General features: G+C 37.0%; 1 protein-coding gene across 4 annotated transcripts in view; it reads right to left on the bottom strand.

Moving 5' to 3' along the window:
• Positions 1-25219, bottom strand: part of CCDC148 (coiled-coil domain containing 148) — a 258987-nt gene that overhangs the window by 73507 nt on the left and 160261 nt on the right. For all 4 annotated transcript variants that reach the window (XM_037044667.1, XM_037044666.1, XM_037044670.1 and 1 more), the window contains one exon: positions 3524-3664. In XM_037044667.1, coding sequence (XP_036900562.1) covers positions 3524-3664 — 141 coding nt within the window. The remainder of the gene's footprint in view (positions 1-3523; positions 3665-25219) is intronic.

Genomic DNA, 25219 nt, shown 5'->3' with positions numbered 1-25219 from the left:
GCCTACCCTCTTTTGTTTTAGGCTGTTTCTGCATTTCCCACATTATCATCAGGAGGAATATAATTCTGAGTATTTGCCAAGTCACCTGAAGACAAAGGGGAGCACCCAAGTGCCAAGGTTACTACTCTCTCTTTTTTGTATTTACTGGTGTGATGTCACTTGAAGCTAAGATATCACAAAACGATAGATTCTTCCCCAGGAATATCTCTGAGGTAAGGCAAAAGGTCACATCCTGGTGGAGTTATTGTGACTTTCCTGATAATGTTTCCCATCCCTCAGTCACACGATGTGGGTGGTTTCAATGCTGAATCAGAAGCGGGCTAAAATGGAAGAGAATTGTGACATGCTAGACCGAGGAAGGGGTCTCTTCTTCATGTGAGCCTTGGTGGAAATCTCCATTTGGGGAGCCAGGCTGAAACACCCCTTGTCTTGGACCCCCACAGGACTCTAGGCATCATGCAGCAACAAACCCCCTAACACGCTATGGTGCAGAGCACGTTTTATGTCAATCCAGCCACCTGAAGAGCCACATCTAAGTGAAAAAGTCGTGCTGGGACCAATATTACATACCAAGCATTTGAAGGTTCATCTAGCCCAAGGAATTCTGATTCTTACAATAGCTCCCAGGGATAATTTATAGAAAGGCATCATCTTTTGATTTTATCATGACAATAATTTCAAAAGTGTAGAGGTGCTTCTGAAATATTACCATTATCACCTAACAGCTTATGAATCAAAACTGTCCTTTAGTCTTGGATAAAACCATAAAAACTGCGAATATCGTGTTCATCTAGAGTTTTAAAGCACAGAAAAAAAAGTGATCTAATAACTTAGAGGTAGATTTGAAAGGAGCTGGGCATTGACCAAGGTAAACTTTGGCACTGAATGCAAATCAAAATGTTATTCCAACAAAAAGATAGTATTGTTCAGTAAAAGACAAATCCCTGGGAAGAAGAAGTAGGAGAATGGTATTTTCTCATTCAGAAATCCCAAGGTGGGGTTTTACACATAGTTTATCTCTATTTCTGCTCTCTTATGAGATGAGAAAGCCGGGCAGGTGGAACAGTAAACCGTGACCAAGCAACCGGTCTCAGGTCAGGGGAATTGTGTTAGGGGGGTTTCTGCCAACCTTATATTCAACATTAAAGCACTAAAATCTGTCACCAATACATAACATAGCTAAAATAAATAGAATCTAGATTTTTGGTTAGTATATATAAAAATAGCCAGAACTCTGATGAGTATGTCTGAGTAAACATAGAAATCTCCTTTCCCACTTTAAACACATACAAATTCTAGGCAAACTGTAACACGACACATTTTCTCTCTGCTTGTCAGCCAGAGTCACACATACAAATAATGTCCAGAGGTCAAAAATAAACAGAATTAAAAGTCAGAGCAGTGAGAGGGAGCCAAAGCCAAAGGACTCTTGGTGACATCTGGACCTGAGATAGGCCTGAGAAGTTGGTGGCCAGGCCTTGAATATTACTTGTAGGACCTATGCACATGTTTGTGGCTGGGCCTTAAACATTAGCTGTATGAGCCCAGCACATGTTGGGAGCTAGAACCAAGCTTTCAGAGATTGAGAAGTCATGTAGGACTCGTCCACACACAAAATGGGAGCTGCATACCTATGACCATTCCCAAGGAAAGTGACATGGGGACTAAATTTTTGCTTGGGACCAGAGAAGTAAAGGGGTCCGCTGTAGACCCCAGGCTGGGGCTGTGCATCAGTGCTAAGCCAGCACCCACTCCAGCTCCCAGCACAGGTCCCAGGTCTCCAAGTGGATACCTGAAGGACCGACCAACTGGTCCTGGGCCAGTAAAAGGCCTAGGGCCTTTAGCAGAGGAAAACATAAAAAAAACACAACAACTCTCTGTTGAGATGGTCTCACTACCAAGTCACAGTTCATAAAGGAAAGCACAGCTCACAGAGGAAAAGCTTAGTAACTTCAATTACTTGATCATTTTAAATTTCCATGAAACCTCAGACACTACAGACAAAATGTAAAGGCAAATGACTATTGGAAGAAAACATTTCCAACCTATATAACTAACAAAAAAAGCCAGTATCCAGAATGTATAAAGAACTACAGATTACTAAGGAAAACAATAGACAAATAGACAAAAAGTATGAAGAAGCAATTCACAGATGAAGAAAGCTGCCTAATAAACATGAGGAGATTCTCAATCTCACAAGTGGTCAGGGGAAGCCAATCTTAAATAATGAGATACTGTTCACATTTATCAGATTGGCAAAAGTCAAGAAGAAAAGTTATAGTATAAAATAAATTTAAAAACCTTATGAAATTGAAAGCATAGATATCCTACAAAGTGTACCCTAGGGAAAGCCCCAGAGGACATGCATGAAGTGGATGCTACAGCATGGTTTCACGAACAAAAACTTGGAAACTTAAATATCAGCCTAAGAGAAGGGATAAGTGGTAGCACGACAGCCTAGTTCTACAATGAAACTCCATACAGCAGGAGTGAACTAGGTCTCTGTCTATAAACATGGGTATATCTCAAAAATGTGAGCCTGAATGAAGATGTACATGTGAATAAACATACAGTATGATAGTGCTCATGAAAAAAATTAAAAGCCACAAACTACATATTGAAACATGTTAAAAGCATATATTTTAACATATTTTAACATAACATCAATATTTTAACATATTTAAATATGTTAAAAGCATATATCTAGATAGCCTAGAAAGAGAAATAAAATTCATGATCGAGACTGCCTTTGAGAAGGTAAGAAAGGAAATGGTACTGAGTGCATCCACAAAAGAACACTTTACTTTTATCTGTATAATTAATAAATCTGAAACAGAATAAAAATATTGACAATTTTAATGCTAGGTGATGAATAGTAATGTATTTATTATTTCATTCTCTGTATTGAAAAAATACTTTCTAAATGTAAGAAGTATTTTTTAAAGGAACTTAAATAAAACATATGTCTTTTTCCTATACAATTGCAAAAGATTGACCATGAATTTGGCTTAAAGCTTAATTATTCCTTCCATTACTGTTCTTTAGTTGTGGTTACTGTTGCTATTGTTGCTATTGTTTTCGGTGTCAGGCCAAATGCCAACAGCTCATCTAGAAACTGATAAAGGACTCTGTCCCATCTTTCAAAATGCTTTCTCACACAGACATTTTTTGACAATCATTTACTGCACTGAAGTTAACTAAAATGCTATCCCCGTACACTTGGTCTTTGCCATGTCCCTACTTAGTACAAGAGTTAACAAGTCACAAAACATGTCTTGTCTTTACCTATAGCATCTCTTTTAATCACAAATACCTGTGCTTGTGCAGATTAATAAAATGATTCTCTTCCATGTCCACAAATCCTTTAAAACTCCTATAAACTAAAGGAAAACTCCACTAGAACCTCATGAATCTTCCTAATAACTGCCTATGAAAATTCCATGCCAAACACCAAGATTAACAGAAGCTCAATTAGGCAACTGAACATTCATTCACACATTCACAGCAATAGCGAAATCTATACCTTTTTTTTCTTCTCTTCTCTTTGCAACAATTCTTTCGTCTTCCACAGTTTCTCTTTCTCCTCTTCCTTTTCTCTTCTTCTGGCAGAAATTTCCATTTCTAGCTTTGCTACCTCTTCCTGCTGGGCTCGCCATTGAAAAACCTGCAGTAAATGGAAATTCATTTCAACAACTACACACATTCCAGTGACATCATTGATCACAATGAGACTAGGTTCTGTAACAAGCAAATATCAAAGTTTATCCAAATACACATTAAAATTCTGTATGCACGAGTGTAATATGTGTGTAAGATGTGCACGTGTGTTCAATGTTAGAAGGAGAAAGCAACTTTAAAATCACCTCAAAGAGTTTTCACCTGGATTCATGAAGCGAAATCCCAAAGACTGTGAATTGGCTTCAAAGGATCTGTGAATTCTCATGAATAGTGTATGAAAATTTCTGTGTTTTTGCACAGGCATATTTTTCTGAAACAACAGTTCCAGTTTCTGTTTGACACTTTAAAAAAATTCTCAAATGGTCCTAAGATCTTAAAAAGTTTAAGAATAACTGATCATTTCATCCTCTTTATTTTATAATTAAGGAAATGAGCCCAAATGAGGATGAAAATTTTTTTTCAAGAGATTTGAAATAACTTTTTGGGTACTGACATTGGTGTTATTGGTAGAAGTATAACTGGTATAACAGTTATTGGGCAATATGTAAATATGTATCACAATATAAAATATATATAGCCTTTGACTGACACCCACTTTCAGAAAGTTATTCAGAAGATGATTGGACTGGTGCACAAAAATGTTTTCACAGGAATGTGCTTCTTAAACACAAAAACTGAAAGGAGTCTAAGTGCCTGGCAATAGGAGACAGCTTAAATTAATTGTGGCACCTTTGTGCGATGACTGCCATTGGAAAGTGATGCTTTTTATCTACACATTCACTGACATAGAAAATGTCCATAACATATTATTAGGTATCAAACTGCATTTACAAAATGATCTCATTAAGGTGAATATCATCTATGTGTATCAACACATAGAAAGAGATTTAGAAGGAGGCTTACCAAAATAATATATTGGCTATTTCTGAATAGCACCATTTCATGGAATTTTAAAAATTTATTATTTTTTTAATCCTCATCTGAGGACACCTTGTCATTGCTTTTAGAAAAAAAAGGAAGGGATGGAGGGAGAGAGAGAGAGAAACATTGATGTGAGAAATACTGACTGGTTGCCTCCTTCATATACGCCATCCGGGGACTGAACCCTCAAACTAGGCATGAATCCTGACTGGGAATCAAACCAACGTTTTTGGTTTACAGGATGATGTTCCGACCAACTGGACCACACTGGCCAGGGCTGAAAATGTATTGATTAAGCTTTTCTGTGCCGAATGATATTTTTATAATAAACACATATTGCCCTTGTAAGCAAGAAACCAATGAAACTAACACAATAAAAACAAACACATGTTCCATGTGCACATGTAGCTAAGGAAGCAGAGAGGAGGGAGATGGAGAGATGTACAGAATTCTTTTAAGTAAAGGAAGAAACTAGCATTCCCAATTTAACACCTTATATTACATATTTGATATACTAAGCATGACTCATTATGGTAATACTTAAAATGAAAACTGAATAAATAAGACTTCCTAAAATATTATGAATTGAAGTGACTAAATAGTCAATCTCCTTTTTACAGTTTATTCAAAGTTTTGTTTTCTAAAAATATATTTGCACTATATATCAAAACCACAAGAAAATTCAGACTCTAGGTTTTCCCATTGGCAGCCATCTGGCCATCATATTTACCTTCTTCTTTGGAACTTCATATCACACTACATCTGTAACATGCTACATCAAAATCAAGTGTTCTGTCAAGTGTTGCTAGTAACACCCCTCATGAACACCCAAAAGATAGTCCTCAGTCACCCTTTCCTGAACCTCACAGTGGTACTGACCCCTGTTCATCATCTCGTCATGTTTAAAACTCTTTCCTTCCTCAGCCACACATTGTTCTCCTCTGCTTCTCCACAGTGGATACCCCTTCTCTTCTTCCTGTTTCTTGTGCCCACCCTACACCTACAGCTCTGCTGCTATCCTTTCTCTTGACCTCAGACTATGTCCGTTATTTGATGTGCACACATTCTCTCCTGTGAGTTAACCTATCACTTCTCTGTATCTGACTCTAAAATGTACAATATAAGATCTGTCTTTTTATCTGCAATCCCATTCCAACAAATGCTTCAAGCCTTTGTTATTTGTATGAACACCCAAAAATACAACATTCCCCAACTTAAACTCAACATCTCTAACTTTGCTATAGCTTCACACCAAACCCTGTGCACTCACATCTTCTTTCAAACATCCTGGTTGGCTCTGTGGAATTACAGGTATTTCTGTAGTTTCTGATTTCTTATTATGATGTACACCCATCAACATGACCAATTCTCTACATTTTACATCTGACTGAAGCAATCATGTATGTCTTAAGCTCAGATGTGCTTTTACTTATGACAAATCAGTGTTGAAACTATTGAATTTCTATAGGCCACTTCACTGGAATTCCATAGTCCTCTCAGTCCATCTGCCAAAGGCATTTAGAACTATACCAAAAAGTTCATGAGATGGTGTCAATTTCTCCAACCAGGACCTGGATAATTCAGCTCACTCACTCCCAACAAATGTCCCACTTTAACTAGCTAATGTGTAATCTCTAGGTAGGTTTTCACCTGCACCTTCCCTTATTGCTCTTAGCCTCATAGCATAGTCTAAACTGTTCCCCCACCTGAATGCCCTCTGTTTCCCCCCATTTCATGAAGTGCTTCTTGGCCCGGAACATGTTCCAGATCTTCCTTGACGCATTCTCTAACCATGCTCAACTCTCTTTTCCTAATCCTCCCACCGCACCATAATTGTCTTCTTCTCTTGTTTTGAGCATAATGCTTCTATTTCCTTTTAGAACAGGGCCCATGATATATAGGTATTTTGTCTTCCCTCTATACTGTCTAGCATATGATTGTGCTAGCACATCGTATGTGCTCAATAATTTCTTGCTGTTTGTTTACCAAGATAAGTATTTTAAGTGAAATCTAATAAATGAAGAAAAAGTGATACTGTTAGACTATATCATTTTGAAACACTTAATCAAATAATGGGTCCTTATTCATGATCATCAATGTCTACTAAAAACTTCATATTAATAGCTGATGGCAAAGTTTGTAATGAATTGATCAGACTGGCAACAACTGAACACACTGCACAATATAACATCACAGAGAGATAAACAGACATTTTGGCCTCTTGATGGAAATATACAATATATCCATGGAATTTCCTTGCCATAGAAATAAAAATGTATATGATGAAATCCCTAGACATACTGATCAGGATACAGAAAATTCAGCCAATTGAGAAACATATTAAATAAAAGTATGAGACTGCAATCAGCAAAATTAAAATTTGAAAATTTTAATAAAAGGACTTTAATAAATCACAAGAAAAAATGAGAACTATGGATTAAAAGACATTTAAAAAAACATACTGACCAAAAACCATTAAGTAGATCACATCTGGATTCTGATTTAAATAAACCAAATGTAAAATAAAATTGTAAAATAATTAAGATTTCAATGTTGATTAATTAGCTGATACTATTAGGAGATATTGTTAAAGATTTTAGGGTTCATTATAATATGACTATACTTTTTTAAAGAATACTTTTCAATTTAGAGATATATACTAAAATAGTAATAGATAAAATGGTATGTCTGGGGGTTTGCTCACTATTAATTATCCTATAGGCATGGGAGAGTAGGTAAAGGTATAGATAAAACAAATTTGACTAATGAGTTGATGATAATTGTTGAAGTCAATGACAATAGACTTTTGTATGTTTAAATGTTTTCACACTAAAATTTTTGTTTCAAAAAATATAAAGTGTAATGTGTGTCCAAAGAGATTTATGTAATCAAATACTGTAGACTCAAGGTTCCCAGGCAGTAGGAAAGAAGATTTGAAAGAGCAAACTAATAAAAGGAAAAATAGCATATATTCCGCCTTTCTGAGTACTGAGACTATTTCTATAAATTTTAATAGAAAGAGGTTTGGGCTTTGGAACTACTCTTCTCACCTTCTGATTTAAGAGTAACTTATAGGAATTATAATTAAATGACATTTGCATATGTGATATTACATAATTTAAAGAAGCCAACACATAAATACATATCTGTAACTGGAAAAGATTTCTGCTTCCAAAGGCATATATAATAAGAATATTACCAGACCAATAAAACTCAAATAACCAAATTTATCCACCAATTTATTCTTCCTTATCAGTTGCAAATCTAAATGATGCTTCTCCTAGTCTCCAGAAAAGATTAAGACTATGGTTATTTTTTAAAATGGGAGAATTTTGGCCAAGATGAAGGTGTAGGTAGATATAATTTGCCTCCTTGCACAACCAAAAGAAGGACAACAACAGATTTAAAAACAAAAAATAGCCAAAACTGCCAGAAGAATGAACTGTAATGAAGCCCAATAATCACAGAGTTAAAGAAGAAACATTCATCCAGACCTGTAAAGGGGCGGAGATGGGCAGTCTTACATTTGCGTGCAGATAAACCTGGCAGAACAACTGGGAACAAGACAGACAATGCAACCCAGGGTTCTAGTGTGAGGAAATAAAGCCTCAAAACCTCTGACTGTAAAAACTTATGCTGGTTGTAGTGTCAGGAGAAACTCCCAACCTCAAATGAGAGTTAACTGGAGAGGCCCACAGGATCCTAGAACATACACAAACCTACCCTCTCAGAAATCAGCACCAGAAGGGACCCATCTGCTTGTGGGTAATTGGGGAAATGACTGAAAGTCGGCTGAGAGCCGAGCAAGCAGCATTGTTTCCTTTCACACCCCTTCCCCATATACAGCACCATAATGCAGCAAAGTGGGTTGCCCTGCCCTGGCAAATACTTCAGGTTCTTTTCCTTACTACATAACAGGTGTGTCCAAACAAAGAAATATGGCTCAAATGAAAAAACAGATCAAAACTCCGAAAATAGAACTAAGGGATGAAAACATAGCCAACCTATCAGGTGCAGAGTTCAAAACACTGGTAATCAGGATGCTCACAGAAATCACTGAGTGTGGTCACAAAATGGAGGAAGAAGTGAAAGCTATGAAAGGCGAAATAAAGAAAAATGTACAGGGAGCCAGCAGTAATAGGAAGGAAACCAGGACTCAAATCAACAATTTGGAGCAGGAGGAAGAAATAAACATTCAACCAGAACAGAATGAAGAAACAAGAATTCAGAAAAATGAGGAAAGGCTTAGGAACTTCCAGAACAACTTTCAACATTCCAACATCCGAATCCATCCGAAGAGGAAGAACAAGAAATTGAAAACTTATTTGAAGGATATAATGAAGGAGAACTTCTTCAATCTGGCCAAGGAAATAGACTTCCAGGAAGCCCAGGAAGCCCAGAGAGTCCCAAAAAAGATGGACACAAAGAAGCACACACCAAGGCACATCATAATTACAGTACCCTAGGTTAAAGATAAGGAGAGAATCTTAAAAGCAGCAAGAGGAAAGGAGACAGTTACCTACCAAGGAGTGCCCATAAGCCTACTAGCTAGGCTAAAGAAAGAAAAGAAAGAAACCTTGCAGGCAAGTAGGGGCTGGAAAGAAGTATTCCAAGTCATTATAGGCAAGGACCTACATGCAAGAAAGATTACTCTATCCAGCTAAGCTATCATTTAGAATGGAAGGGCAGATAAAATGCTTCTCAGATAAAGTCAACTTAAAAGAATTCATCATTACCAAGTCCTTATTATATGAAATGTTAAAGGGACTTATCTAAAAAAAACAGGATGGTAAAAATATGAATAGTAAAATGACAATAAACTCACAACTATCAAGAACTGAACCTAAAAATAAAAACAAAGCAAACAAATAGATCAGGAATAGAACCACAGAAATTGAGATCACGTGGAGGATTATCAGCAGTGAGGGTTTGGGGGGAGAAAATGGGAAATAGTTACAGGGAATAAGAAGCATAAATGGTAGGCACAAAAATACATGGGTGGGGGGCATTAAGAATAGTATAGGAAACAGAGAAGCCAAAGAACTTATATGTGAGACTCATGGACATGAACTAAGGTCGGGGAAGGCTGGTGGGAGGGAGAGTGCAGGGCAGAGGGGAATAAGAGGGAGAGATAAAATAGGACAAGTATAATAGCATAATCAATAAAATATATTAAAAAATAAAAATAAAAACAAAGTGGGCACACACACCAAAAATGAAACAAATCCAATTCAGCAATGAAAGCCAATGGGTTGTAGCTGTCATTTATACATGAATTGCTGGGTGGGTGGAACTCTCAGGCAGGTCAGCCTCAGCCTTCTGAAACTAAATATTGGAATCATTACTACAATGGTCAGAGACCCTTAGAGGTTTGAGGTTTGACTGAAATCAATAACTCACAAAATCACCTGTAATTATGACCATACCCTCCCCTGCAAAAAAACACGTGAAAAGGAGAAAAGGTTGTTGAAGCTAGCATTATATCCCAAGTAGCCAGAGTTGTAAGATTTTGATAAGAAACAGGCTCTGCAGCAATCGGTATCCAGGCAGCAAAGTAACTGGGGCTTTTCAGAATGCACAATGGATACACAGTCAACATTCTAGTGGGGAAAGGGTGCTATTGACAAATCCTTATCCAATGGAAGCCCATGGAGGCAGCCAGGGGATTTGGAAAGCTCCCATGTGGAGAGAATGACAACCGATTATGGTAGTTTTGAGATGCTCAAAAATAAGAAAGCTGGCAGGTGGGAGAAGAAATCGATATCAGCACAATAAGCTAAAGCACAGCAGACTTCTGAGCAAACAGTGAGCAAAAAGGAAGAATAGCCTAGAAGAACAATTTAGTGGTTTTATCTTACAGCATTTGCTAATTATATAGCTTTAAACAGAGTATGTGAACATGACTGTGTAACAATAATAACCAAAAAATAACATTACCACAGTGGCAGTCAGGAATGTGTTATAAAGAAAGCATTATTTAGATTATCTACATGACATTTTTCTTGGTCTTTAGTTATTTTTAATATTCTAATATTTTAATATTTCTGCCAGAGCTACAGACTTTGAATGAAACCTTAACCTAACATAGAACGTATAAAGCTTAAAATATGTCTATCTATTGCAAATAATAAATTAAGGTTTAAAATGAAAATGGTTAGTAGCATCACATATATTCCTTGCTCTTAATGTAAAAGCAAAATAGCTCAAGTGAAATTAAAAACATACACATTTTCAGAGTGGATAACATACTAGAAAAATAAATAATAAAACCCATAAAAACATAAAAAGTAATAATGACAATAAACATCAAGGTAACGACATTAACATAATTTTACATCAAAGTTGAGAGCTCTGAAAAAATTCTATCAAAAGTGGCAATGTGGTGTCTCCTTATCTGTGACACAGTGGTGTCACAATGTGGTGTCTCCTTAAAGAGACACAGTGGTGTCTCCTTATCTGTGGGGGATACACTCCAAGACCCCCCTGGATGCCTGAAGGCACAGATAATACCAAACCCTATGTATACTATTTTCTCCTATATGTACAAACCTATGGCAAAGTTTAATCTGTAAATTAGGCATGGTAAGAGATTAACGACATAGCCAATAATAAAACAGAATGATTTTAACAATATACTGTGATGAAGTCATGTGAATGTGGTATCTCTCTCAAAATGTCTTGTACTTGTACTTGTCATACAGCATGGATATGCGGGACAATCAGATGACTCATGCCCCAGGCAAATGACACAGGACAGAAGAAGATTTCATCACACGACTAAGAATGGTGCACAATTTAAAATTTACACATTCTTTATTTCTGGAATTTTCCACTTAATATTTTTGGGTCACACTTGACCGTGGATAATGGAAACTGCAGAAAGTGAAACAAAAACTGAAGATATGGGGGAACTACTGTTAGTGATTATACCTGCCTTTTCGTCTTACTTCTTCCACTAGCCAACAGCCTTGCTACTTTGTACAGCTTTCTTATGTATTAATGGAAAGGACTGGATCAGTTGACTTCTATAGTTTCTTTCAAAAAATTGTTTTAAGTATAGCTTGTATATAATATTATATTAGTTCAGGTGTGCAATATAGTGATTTGATATTTATATACCTTATACTGCATCACCACACTAAGTCTAGTAATCATCTGTCGTTGTGCAATCTTATCACTATACTGACTGTATTTCCCTTCACATTTTTTCTGTTTTTAAATTCTGTTATTCTGATTCTATTTTACATTTTTCATATATGGAGAAATCACAATATATAATATGCTCTGAAGTTTTCTTCTGCAAGCAAATGAATTGTAATGAGAAACATCAGTATTTTACAGATCTGTTAAATAATAATAGGCAATTAAATATTAATATTGAATCCTATCAGCCATATTTATGGAAACAGTATCATGTGTAGTTCCATACAGGACAACTACCATCTGACCAGTGCCTATAACCTACAATGATAAAATATTAAAAATCTCTATTTATGAGGGCGTCTTATGTGACAGCCTCTGCTTTATAAAGGCATTAAACACCTGGTGTGATATAATCCCTGAAACAAGCACACTATCTGCTTCACACTTTATCTGGCCAACTTCTACTTCTCTTACTCAAGTCTAAGCTTAGATATCATTTGCTTCTGGAAGCCTTACCTAACTCACCATGTCCAGGACAGGCGTCTGTTCTCTCCTCCCTGGTACCTTGGACCTCTCTTTCATTACAGCATGGATCAAACCATTTGGATTTGCTTGTACCTCCCACTTGACTACAAACTTCTTAAGGGCAAAGACCAAGTTTGTCTTATTCATAGTCCCTGTCCAGAGCACAGCAAGGCACCTGGCACTTAGTAAGGGTTCAAAAAAACACATTGGTAGATGTATAAATAAGGCTCCAGGGCCACACTCGGAAGTTAGATGAACAATATTTCCCCTTCTCCCTGCTGGACTTGTCTTCGGGGGTCGGAGGGGGAAGGTACCCTCACCAAGTAAAACGCTACCATTTTCTGACTCTGCCACCATGGGACTGTGGATCTTACTTTTCCCATTTCTAGCTAGTTCGGTGCTTCCCTGCGCTCCACCTCTGACTGACCTGGTCAGAAATTCTAACAACTGATTCAGCTTTCTAGGAATGTTGGAGGATATGCACAAAGAAGTGGAAAGCAGATGCCTCTCTGTCTTCTCTCTGCTCTTTCCTATAAGCTTCTAAATTCAGTTCAGCTGAGTAACCTTCAAATTTTCATCTCATTACATCTTTAACAGATAGGTTCATTAAATTCTTGCTCAATGTCCCGCTATTCTTCAGTATTACCTAACTATGCCTTTTTTTTTAGTCTTATATGTTCCATTTATGTTTAAACTTCACTCATGAAATGCCATTCCTATGACTTTTCATATGTTATTAAAGCTTTCTATTCTCTCCTTGGCATTTTTGCTTAACAGAAAAATTTGGTTTTTCCTCTTAGTTTCACAACACCCTTTGGTTTCTTAGGTGACTCCATAAGTGTATTTTTATCACCTCTCTTTGATAACTGCTTTCCATTTTCTGTGGCCCTTTACTTGTCTTTCTCAATCTTAAAGATTATGCACTATTACCTGTTTCATGTCCTTTTCTCTTCAAATAAAGTTGCATTTAATTGGGTCCTAGAGAGTCTTAACTTCAGTATAAAATAACACTGGTAAAGAAAGAAATAAGTTGAATGTCAAGCAGCAGAGAACTATCAACAGATAATTCTTCCTAAAGGACAAAATTTAGAAACCTACAGTTTTATTTATAAAGCTAATGAAGCCAAACTATAAATAGAGTCAGAAAAATGGGGCTAACAGGAAATCATTTGCCTGCTGACTATGAGATCTGGGGAAAACACATTTCTGGGCTCCAAGTCTTCCTTCAAAAATGTATAGGACTAGATCAGTTTTTCAAACAGAGTCACAACTCATTAGTGGATAATGAAACCAGTTCTGTAGATGGGAACCAGTAGTTTTTACAGAAGAGAATAGGAGAGAAAATATCAGAGTGCATCTCAAAATATCAGAGTGAATCTAATACATTTACTATAATGCATTTGTTTTTTAATTAATTTATTTTTAGAGAGAGGGGAAGGAAGGGAGAAAGAGAGCAAGAGGAACATTGATATGAGAAAGAAACATTGATCAGCTGACTCTCGAACCTACCCTACCTGGGAACCAAACCCACAACTCACGCACATGCCCTGATTGGAATGGAACAGGAGACCCCTCACCTTGTGGGACAATGCTTAACCAACTGAGCCACATAGATCAGGGCTATAGTAATACATTTTCAAGAATTTTTTCAAGAAATTGTGTGCACATGTGTGTATTTTGATGCAAAATACATTTCTCACTGTAGGTCATAGTCAAAGAAACTTGAAAAATGCAGCAGGAAGTTCTGTATAAACCTTTCTAAGACAAGATTCTATGGCTCTGATATAAAGACTAAAGCTACTGTCTTCCCATCATTAAGCCATTGGCAGTCAACCCAGAAGCATGGTATTGAAGAGAGAACCCAGGATTTGAAATCATAAAGCAGAGCTCGAGTCCTACCTTTGATACCTCTTAATGGTACTCCCTGAAGTATGTTGTTTAACCATTTACAACTTCAGATTAATGTAAAATGGGATAACATTGACATATACCATACAGGGTTGCTTTTCAAACACCATTAATTTGCACAAGCCAGAAACTCGGAAACCATTCGATCACTGCCTGTTCCTGACACTCCACATATAATTCATACCAAGTCCTATTGCCTATACCTCCAACTATCTCTTGGACCCATTCACTTCTCCCCATCTTCTTGGCCCCCATTCTAATGCTACAAGGATGCACCCTGTATCCACTTTTGTTTCATTCCTTGCCCACATCCTCATCTCACTGCCTATACTTTTAACAGCTTCCACTGTGCTTGGGGTGGAGTCTAAACTCCCAGTTATGGACCTCCAAGGTTGACTCTGTCCATGTCTGCATCCCAACCCCAAACCCCATCCCAACAGCAGACTACCCTCTATGCTCCAGGAGCACTGGCGTTCTTGCAGATGGCTGAGCAGGATCTACATGAATGTGGTACATGCTATTTTCTTAGCTTGGAATGCTCTTTCACTCCTCTTTGCTTTCCCTCCCTTTTTTCCTAATCATTACTCGGTTCTAAATTTTAGCTCCAATGTCTGTCAAAGAATCCTTACCCACCCACCCTACATGAGGTAAAGCCCCCAGTTTCCTCTCATGACATCGTTAACTTTTCTTTCAAGGTAATTATCATAGTTTAAAATTAGACATTCAGTCTTCTGATTACATGGCTAGTGTCTATTTCCTCACTAGACTGTGATCTCTGTGAGGACAGGGACCATATTTGATTGGCTCACCACGGTATCTCTAGTGCCTTACACACTACCTGACACCTAACATGCTCAACAAATATCTTTGAATAGATAAATAAAGGAGATGAGAAAGCATAAGGGCTACACATATGTTAAACTTATTCCTGAATTGTTGCAATGCTTTTCAGCTGAATTTCCTGAACTTAGTGTCTTTGATTCAACCCATTCTGTAAACATTTGTCTATGAAAATAATTTTAAAATATGTTTGCTCCCAAGCTCAAGATTCTGTCAATAAGAACTTCGCAGTGACCACTATTTCAAGTGACCTTTATGGCTATTTATTTATTTGGATACCACCTTGAGCAGAAAGAGGACTCAATCTTATAAGGGGTGTTTGGACCTTACCCTTCATATACGACCTTATTCCTTATTATCCTCCAAAGCAAACAGGTTAGCCCTTCCCTTCCTGCTCTGCCTCTTTTTCTCCTCCCATTCCTACACACCTGTATTTATCTCTGTCCTGGACCTTTGCCTGGAAAGCTTGAACTCCTGCCCATCTGTCATTCAAGGGCATTCAGGGCCCCTGCCTAACGATTTCACCCAACATTTGTCTATTCCATCTCTAACCTGTATCTATGAATAGTGTCTAAAATAGTTACCAACCCCTTACTCTTTAATCTACTTTATTTTCATTTCACTATAGAAAAGTATAGTGAAATGAAAGAGTTCTTATCACCAGAAACATTTTCTCTTTTTCTTTTATTTCATCTATATGAGATGATGGATGTTAACTTATTGTTTACATTTCACAATATATGTAAACCAAACTATCATGCTATATACCTTAAACATAGAATGATATACATCTATTCCTCAATGAAACTAGAAAAAAACATTATATTATTAATCAATTGATTTGTTTTCCTGTCTGTGTTTCTCACTAGACTTTAGGCTCTATGACAGCAGGGACATGGCCTTATCATTCACTGTTCTAATTCTGCTCCTGGAACAATGCCTCATCCAAAGTGCTCAAAAAATATTTCTTGAATGGATAAATAAGTGTCTACAACTCAGATTATCAATCATACACCTCTTTAGTCTCTAAAACCTGGGTCCAGACAGCTGCCATCTAGCATGTCACTTCTGAAATTCTTTAATTTCAATAGAAATTTTAGGTTGAACAATTCCTTATACACACTATACTTCCCATCTCTTCTCCCCTCCTTTCTGGCCTTTTATCAACATGATAGGCTAACATCATCACGGTTTCACCCAGCTGATAGGACCTAAACTCAGCTTTGAACTATTCATAAGAAAGAGGCCTTTGGACTGCAAGATACCAGAATATATTAAAATACATTGAGACTCTGCTTTAGTTAGGGTAAATACTTTATGAATATAAAAGGTTATATTGAGAAAGGTTAGCTATCTTCCCCCAGTGGGTAGAGGGTATTGATTTATTCTCTTTTTTATCTCCCATAGAAATTATCTCAGTGCCTGACACACAGTAAATGTTTAACAGCATGTGTTAAAACACATTTAGCGTTTTGTTATCCTATATAAAGAGCTTTTGTTTATAAAACCATAAAACTTCTAGAAGAAAACATAGAGGGCAAGCTCCTTGACATCAGTCTTGGTGATGATAATTTGGATCTAACACAAAAGTGCAGGCAACAAAAGCAAAAATAAACAAGTGAGACTATATCAAACTAAAAAGCTTCTGCAGAGCAAAGGAAACCAACAGCAAAATTAAAAGACAAGCTACCAAATGGAAAAAAATGTGCAAATTACATATCCGATAAGGGGTTAATACCCAAAATATATAAAGAACTCATACAACTCAATAGAGAAAAGCAAATTATCAAATTTAAAAATGGGCAGAGAACCTGGAAAGACATTTATCAAAGAAGCCATACAAATGGTTAACAGGTACAGGAAAAGGTGCTGAACAGCACTGACCAACAGGGAAATGCAAATCAAAACCAGAGATCTCTCACACCTGTTAGAATGGCTACCATCAACAAAGATTAAGAGATAAGAAGTGTTGGGGAGGATGTAGAGAAAAGGGAACACTTGTGAACTGTCTGTGGGAATGTAAATTGGCACAGCTACTATGGAAAACAGTAGGAGGGAGTTTCCTCTGAAAATTAAAAACTAAATTACCCTATGATCCAGTGATTCTACTTCAGGGTGTATATCCAAAGAAAACAAAATCACTTTCTCAAAGCAATATCTGTACATCTATGTACAATGCAGTATTATTTACAGTAGCCAAGACATGGAAACAATCTAAGTGTCCATCAATAAATGAATGGATAGATGTGTCATATATACAATGAAACATTATTCAGCCATAAAACATGAATTCATGACACAGAGAACAGATTGGTGGTTGCCAGAATTGAAGGGATGAGAGTGGGTAAAACAGGTGAAGAGGGTCAAAAGGTACAAACTCCCAGTTATAAGCCCTGGGGATACAATATACAACATGGTGACTATAGTTAACGATAATGAATTGCATATTTAAAAGTTGCTAAGAGAGTAAATCTTAAAAGTTCTCATCACAAGACAATAATTACATGTGGTGATACATTTTAACTAAACTTCCTGTGGTAATTATTTTGTTCAGTATTTGCACAAATCATTATGTTGTACTCCTAACATGAACATAATGTTGTATGTCAATTATATTTCAATTTTAAAAAGAGGTTTTGTTTATTAATCATTTCACATGCATATCCTGCTTCCCAATTGGAATATGTTTTTTGCAGTCTGAGGATGTCTATAAAATTTTGTGACTTAATGCTAAAGAAGGTACTCTATAGAAGGTAGAAGGTACTCTAGAAGAGTACTCTATAAGTACTCTTCTAGAGTACTCATAGAAGGTACTCTATAAAATTCATTATTAAATATAGCTGTGATCTTACAACATCCTGTAAGAAAGTAAGATAAATTCTGTGGAGTCCCAAGTTTAATTTCAGTATCGGAAATTTTCCGTAAAGTCTCTAATCCTAGAAATGACTTCACTTTTGATTTTGCACTTCAGAGCCTTCTTTACTTGGGCTACAATTAAAAATGAAGCACAAATAAAATATCTAGCACATTTGCCTAACAAGACATTTGCCTAATTAATGAAAGTGAAATGGATTACAGAGAAGAGTTATTTAGAATCCTTTCCTGTAATTAGAATAGTATGAGGTGTAGAGAGAGAAAGTGGGAGTTGTGTATTAAATAAGCATGAGTAAGCTATTCTTAAACTCACAAGTTTACACTAGCATAGTCGTACACCTCAAAGCTCTGCTGTTTCCCTTAGAGTTATTATTTTAATGAGCAGAACCTCAAGAGAAATACTCATAGATCAGTAACCATTGCGACAGTTTTTTTTAAATGAGAATAAAACACTTTTGGAGCTATGAAATTGAGGCCACTGCTGAGAACAAAAATTAAGAAAAGTGATTATAGAATGTTATAAGAAGTGATTACAGTTTATGGATTTCCTAACTCATAGGACCCAAACAGGAAGGCTTCAATGAGAAAAAAAAATTTCCCATCAGCTAAGTCCTTTCTAAATATAGAAGAGAATCAACAACAGATTATTTAAAGAATTTGGCAGCACTTTTAATCTCTTCACACAAAGCCATTACATCTCAGCTATATAGGGGGCCAATAAAAGGAGTCAAGCAGAGACCATGAGGAGATTGACTGGGAAAAATCATAAAAGAAAGTGACTTCCATTATTATCAACAGAACTCCCTTCACTTGGGATGTTTTTCAGCAATAAATATTTTAAACTAGATGAAGTGCAGGCTGATATGTGCACATTGCCTGAATGCTTTTTTTTAGTTAGACCATTCAGAACAGTCAGAACATTTACAAGGAAAAAAACAACAACCCAGCAATATCTTCTTTAAAATAAAGCCACAGGAAAAAATAGGGGCGGGGAAGACAAAAGGTAAAATGTAAAATCAAAGGACCATTGCATCCATGCGTAGGGTCCTCACCTAGATTATCCTCAAAAGCCCTAATAGAAGTCACACACATCTACTCCCTAAGCTATAACAAGAAGGTAAATCCCATGGTCTTAAAAATTTTCCACATAAATACTAAGAAAGAGGCAGGATGCTACACTGATATTACGACATGTTCATGAAAATGGGAAATCTTACTCTTTTCCATAAAGTCCCAGTAGACCTCTGAAATGCATGTTCTGAGCACATGAACACTGAAACAATGTGCATAATTTTGAGTTCATTTGTTTTGTGTTCAAGATTTAACATTTTACTTCTAAATGACAACTCCACTGAAGCTCATTTATATACATTTTTCTGATTTCCCATCTTCTTATTACTTACTCTGCAAATGTTTCTCAAAGGACTAGCTATGACACCTTACACAAAATTCCATACTATTCAGTCAAGGAGATAACCCTGTCCCAATCCTTAAAATCATATTAAATAGAACATACAAAGTAAGATGGTGTGAATAGAATTACCACTTAGACTTGGGGATTTAGAAATTCGAATTAGGTATTTGAAGTCTATGTTCTATTGCAAGTTTCCTGCTTATAAATAATTAATACCAGCTAGAAATATAAAAACTCTCTGTCATAACAGAGGTAATATAACTGACCAATAACTCTATATATCATCATGTGCAAATGTCTTGCAAACTTTTAACATTTAAAAGTACTCTATCTTTTCAAAGAAGTCATATGAATTATGGCATTTCGGGTTTCTCCACGTGTGATTCCTCTATGCCATGCACATTACATGGATCACACAGGGAAAGGCTCTGATTCTTGAACACAATTATCATTAGCATTTAAATTAAGATACATTCTATGAAATTAACAAGAAAATATCTCTAAATTATAATCAAATAAAGGCAAACATAATCTTTAAAGAATCAGTAAGATGTCAGAATTAATAACACTAATTGCATATTTTAGGTGGTTTGCTGGATCCACCTGTATGTATCCTCTGATGTTTCTGGGGTTTCCTTCATGGTTCTTTCCTTTTCACTAAACCTGTATGGCCTCCAGTACCATGGATGTGCTTAGAGCCCCCAGACGCATGGCATCAGATCCACATGTCCACCTCCCTGTTGGGTAACCCACAGACCTGTAAAAGTACCACGTTAAAAAACTAACCACTGGGACTTCTGGCCATGATGGAGGCATAGGTGGAAACACTGTGCCTCCTTGCACAACTACATTTAAGGACAAGAAAGATTTAGAAACAAAAACACAATTAGAACAGACAAAAAAATTGAAGTGTATGGCAGTCCTACAACAACCATTTATCCAGACCGATAAGTCAGAGGATGGTGGAGAGGGGTCCTGGCAGGAAAAAGTGGTGGTTGGCAGACCTGGGCATGGGGAGGAAATGAACAGACCAGTGAGGCACGCAAGGCGATTGGCTGACTGTAGACACACATTTGCGTGCAGATAAATCAGGCAAAAATGGGCAATGAGACAGATCACACAACCCAGGGCCGCAGTGATGGAAAATAAAGCCTAAAAGCACCGACTGAAAAAACTTGCGGGAGTTGAGGTGCCAGGAGAGACTCCCAGACTCACAGGAGAGTTTGTTGGAGAGATCCACAGGGTCCTAGAACGTACACAAGCCCACCCACCTGGGAACCAGCACCAGAAAGGCCTGATTTGCTTGTGGGACGCAGCAGAAGGGACTGAAATCAGAGAGACAGCAGAGCAAGCACCATTGTTCCCTCTCTGACCCTGCCCTCACATACAGTGTCACAACCCAGCAACTGGGTTGACTGGGTTGCCCCACCCTGGTGAACACCTAAGGCTCCACCCCTCATACATAACAGGCACGACCAGACCAAAAAAGTATGGCTCAAACAGGAGAACAAACTAAAGCCCCAGAGCCAATACTTTTAAGCAATCAAGAGATAGCTAACCTATCAGATGCACTGTTCAAAATACTAGTGATCAGGATACTCACAAAACTGGTTGATTTTTGTCACAAATTAGATGAACAAACCAAAGCTACACTAAGTGAAATAAAGGAAAATGCACAGGGAACCAATAGTGATGGAAAAAAACTGGGACTCAAATCAAGGGAGTGGACCAGAAGGAAGAAAGAAACAACCAAATAGAAAAGAATAAAGAAACAAGAATTCAAAAAAATGAGGAGAGGCTTAGGAACCTCCAGGACATCTTTAAACGTTCCAACATCTGAATTATAGGGGTATCAGGAGGGGAAGAGGAACAGCCATGACTGGAAAACTTATCTGAACAAATAATAAAGGAGAACTTCCACAGTCTGGCAAAGGCAATAGACTTTCAGGAAGTCCAGGAAACTCAAGAGAGTCCCAAAGAAGGTGGACCTAAGGAGGAAGACACCAAGGCACATCATAATTACATTGGCCAAGATTAAAATGAAGAAGAGAATCCTACAAGCAGCAAGAAATAAGGGCACAGTCACCTACAAAGGAGTTCCCATCAGACTGTCAGCTGATTTCTCAAAAGAGACCTTACAGGCAAGAGGGGACTGGAAAGAAGTATTCCAAGTGATGAAAGACAAGTACCTACATCCAAGATTGCTCTATCCAGCAAAGATTTCATTTAGAATGGAAGGACAGACAAAGTGCTTCTCAGATAAGGTCAAGTTCAAGGAGTTTGTCATCACCAAGCCTTTATTATATAAAATGTTAAAGGGACTTATCTAAGAAAAAGAAGGTAAAAAATATGAATAGTGAAAAATAAGGACAGCAAACTCACAGTTATTAACAACCACACCTAAAACAAAAGCAAACTAAGAGGACAGCTAAAACAATAGCAGAGCCACAGAAATGGAGATCACATGGAGGGTTAGCAACAGGGGAGTGGGAGAAAAAGAGTGAGGGAGAAGGTACAGAGAATAAGTAGCATAGACAGTGGGGAGAAAATAGACAGGGGAAGGGCAAGAATAGTGTGGGAAATGTAGAAGCTAAAGAATTTATGGCACAGGGACATAAACTAAGGGTGGGGAATGTTGGGGGAGGGGTGTGCAGGGTGGAGGAGAATGAAAGAGGGGAAATGGGACAATTATAATGGCATAATCAATAAAATATATTTTAAAAAAAGTAACCACTGTGCTGTACATCTTTTTTTTATTATTGTTTAGCCCTTGATATTTTGGATTTTCAGTACTAACCCAAACATACATCTGATACTAATACAAAACAATATTGAATGTACACTATAAATGAAAAAAATTTATAAAGAAGAAATAGGCTGAGATACCTAAAGTATAAAAATTCATGAAACAAGATAGCAAAAAAAAAAACAAACCCAAGAAATACAATCCTTCACTCAAAACATGTATGCACGATCTCGGTTGATGTCATCGTAGGTCACCCAGCTCCCCAAGCCAAGAGCCACTCTCAACTTCTTTCTCTCCATTAGTCTTCACATTCCACCACTGCATTCTCCTTAGTATGTCTAGATTCCTTTATCTCACCACCAGCCCCAAAGCTACAAAGTTCGGTTAAACTTCCATCATCTCTTTCCTAGACTGTGAGAATTAATTCCTAACTGGGCTTTCCACTATCAGATTTATGCCATGTCAGTCCATCCTCCACCTTGTGCCTGACTATTCTTCTATCATGAAAAAATCTGATCAGATTATTCCACTGCCTTGGGCCTTTCAATGGCTTGCCACTCCCTCCAGCAGAGGCACAAATTCAAATGTCTGCTGGGGCCAGGCAAGTGTCAAAAATGAGTGAAGGGGGCTGACTCTAAGACAACAGTGGTGGTTGCAACTGTACCCAGGTGGACAGGCACATGCTCCGCCTAAAGACACCTAAGGGAGACAGTGGTTTTTGTCTCTAGCCAGTCGTTGCCACATAGAAATATAGGCCCCATGTCATCAGATGTTACAGTTTTTCAAGAGAAGCAGGAAAGTCTGGACTTGTATTTACATTTTCCAAAATTGTATTGTTGGAAATATTTCCATATCCTTAAAAACAAATACATAAAGCCCTAATTTAATATTTAGACGATTAGTTTTCAAACTCTCCTCTATAGATAAAATTCCAGCTCTTACCATCATATCCCATGTCCCCCATTTTCTGAAAAAGAATATTCCTTTTTTAGCCCTCTCTGCATCCAAACCATATTTCACCTGTGATAAAGCAATGCAGTCCTTCAAGAATGCCATGCTCCCTGCCTGGTGTGGCTCAGTGGGCTGAGTGAACACTATGTTGTCCACAGTGGGGGGATCAGCAAAATAAGAGATCTTGGCAATGGCTCTCCATCCTTACATTTTGACTCTTTCAAAACCCCAAGTTTTCTTCCTTGAGGTCACTTTACAAAATATATTACTTGCATACAAGCTTGGGCTTTGCCTTAGGTAAAACCCAGACTGGATCACCTTTCCTCTCAGTCACCTGGAAAGTAACCCAACTTAAAGGGAAAGTAAATTACAAAACAAAGCAGAACCTAAGCTGATACTCTCTGTAATGGACACAAGATCAGTTTTTTCTCTTTGGTGAGTATGATTTTTAGACATGTCTTCAAGCATTAGATATAAGACTGCAAAGTCATATAACTAAGTTGTTGGATTTTTTAATACTTAAATATGTTTCCTGAATTAAAATTTTAAGGACATAGGTGAAGATGGTATTCTAGGTTTATTGAGAACAAAATACTAATATCAACTTGATGAATGTTAATATTTAACTTTTATCCTTCACTAAAATAATTTGTAAATTCTCATTGTTTTATTTTACTTGCATATTTTGTGACAGAGCCTCATGGGAGTGACATAAAAAAGAACGAAGGAGGTTTGTGCAGGTGTGGTATCTTATGGAAGTAGGTGTTGCTCTGTGCGAGGGCTCACACCAGGTCTAGAAAAAAAGGTGACTGAAAGCAACCCTCGTGTTATTTAGGACTGAAGCAAAGAGCCAAGGAAAGGATTACTTTATCTCATATGAGGAGTAAAGCTTTGCTCCTGATAACTCTGGCCACTAAAGCTACGCTCAAATGGCTTAGATAAAGCTTACCCCTAAGAAATACCCATATAGAAAACAATTCACAGGTAAACTTGAAATACTGTAGAAGTTTTGACAATAGATACCAATTTTTTTTGGTTGTCCATGTAAAAGTAGGTTTTGTTAGCAAGCAGAAGAGTCTATTTAGAAGGACAGATTTCTCAATTTTCTTGACAACAATACAAGTATAAATCAATTTTTTGGCACAGATCTTTCTGGCATATATATTGCATATATGTGTTGACTATATCTATGGGCACTTTTGTATGGGCGGTTCATTTCCTATCGTAGAAAGCATTCTCAGTTTTCATAAAAGGTGAAAGCTGATATATTTGTGAGCAAAAGCCAAAAATGTGTACTATAGTAGAGGACAGTTTTTGAATTTCATTTACAGTTTACATGTGTCACAGATGAATGCTGGAGGAAAAGCTCTTGGGAAAAATGAGTAACTGAAGTTGGATGTGATTCCTGATACAAATATGTAAGAGAAAATTATACAAATAACTGCCTAGTACTTATAATAATCAAGCATTATAAACATTCACATCATCTTGCTCTCATGAAATTGATCTATCCTGTTTCAGCATAATCATCATCACCTTCACTTTAACCAACTAATGGAATTAATGATGCAGATTTTTTAAGTTAATAAACTATTTTGGGGTTTTATGTGTATTTTCCAAATATCTCAGATAATAAATTCATCAGCATATGAGTAGCTTGAAATATATGTATTTTATCATACTGAAATAAGTTAAAATGTTGACTGCTTACAATTTCTATTTAGAGGTATAACTATCACATAAACCACATGCCTTAAAAATGAACTTAGTGATTTTTGTCACAAAAGTAACTTGCTCTTCTCTTTTCTCTATTGCCCTAAACATTTCAGGTTGGAAATTTCAGGCATCTTATATCCTTTTGGCCTCCCTACAATAAATTGAGTTATATCATCCTTTGTTTTATTTGATTCTTCTTTTCCATTCCCTTTCTTCCTATCCAAGTCCAAAAATCTAGTTCTGATACTCAGCTGCTTATTATCAGGACCAATTACAAGTGAGCTCTGAGCTTATAATTACCTAGCAAGAATAAATACAGCATTCCAAGAGGCTTCATAAGGTGATTTATAGCGAAAATTTCTGGGGAAAGCAACCAAGAGCTGTAGCCCAACTTCAGACTTAAGAATGACCTTGGAACTATCTCAGGGACAAGCAGGCATGTGCTAGGGGTAGAGACAAATACGTGGCTACTACATACAAGTTGGTTTCCTTGACGGATGGGG

This window comes from Sturnira hondurensis, unplaced genomic scaffold, assembly GCF_014824575.4.
Source record: "Sturnira hondurensis isolate 20B ecotype Veracruz unplaced genomic scaffold, ASM1482457v3 Scaffold0004136, whole genome shotgun sequence".
Taxonomy (NCBI): domain Eukaryota; kingdom Metazoa; phylum Chordata; class Mammalia; order Chiroptera; family Phyllostomidae; genus Sturnira; species Sturnira hondurensis.
The sequence above is the reverse complement of the archived record's forward strand: the minus strand, read 5'-3'. Positions and strand labels throughout refer to the sequence as shown.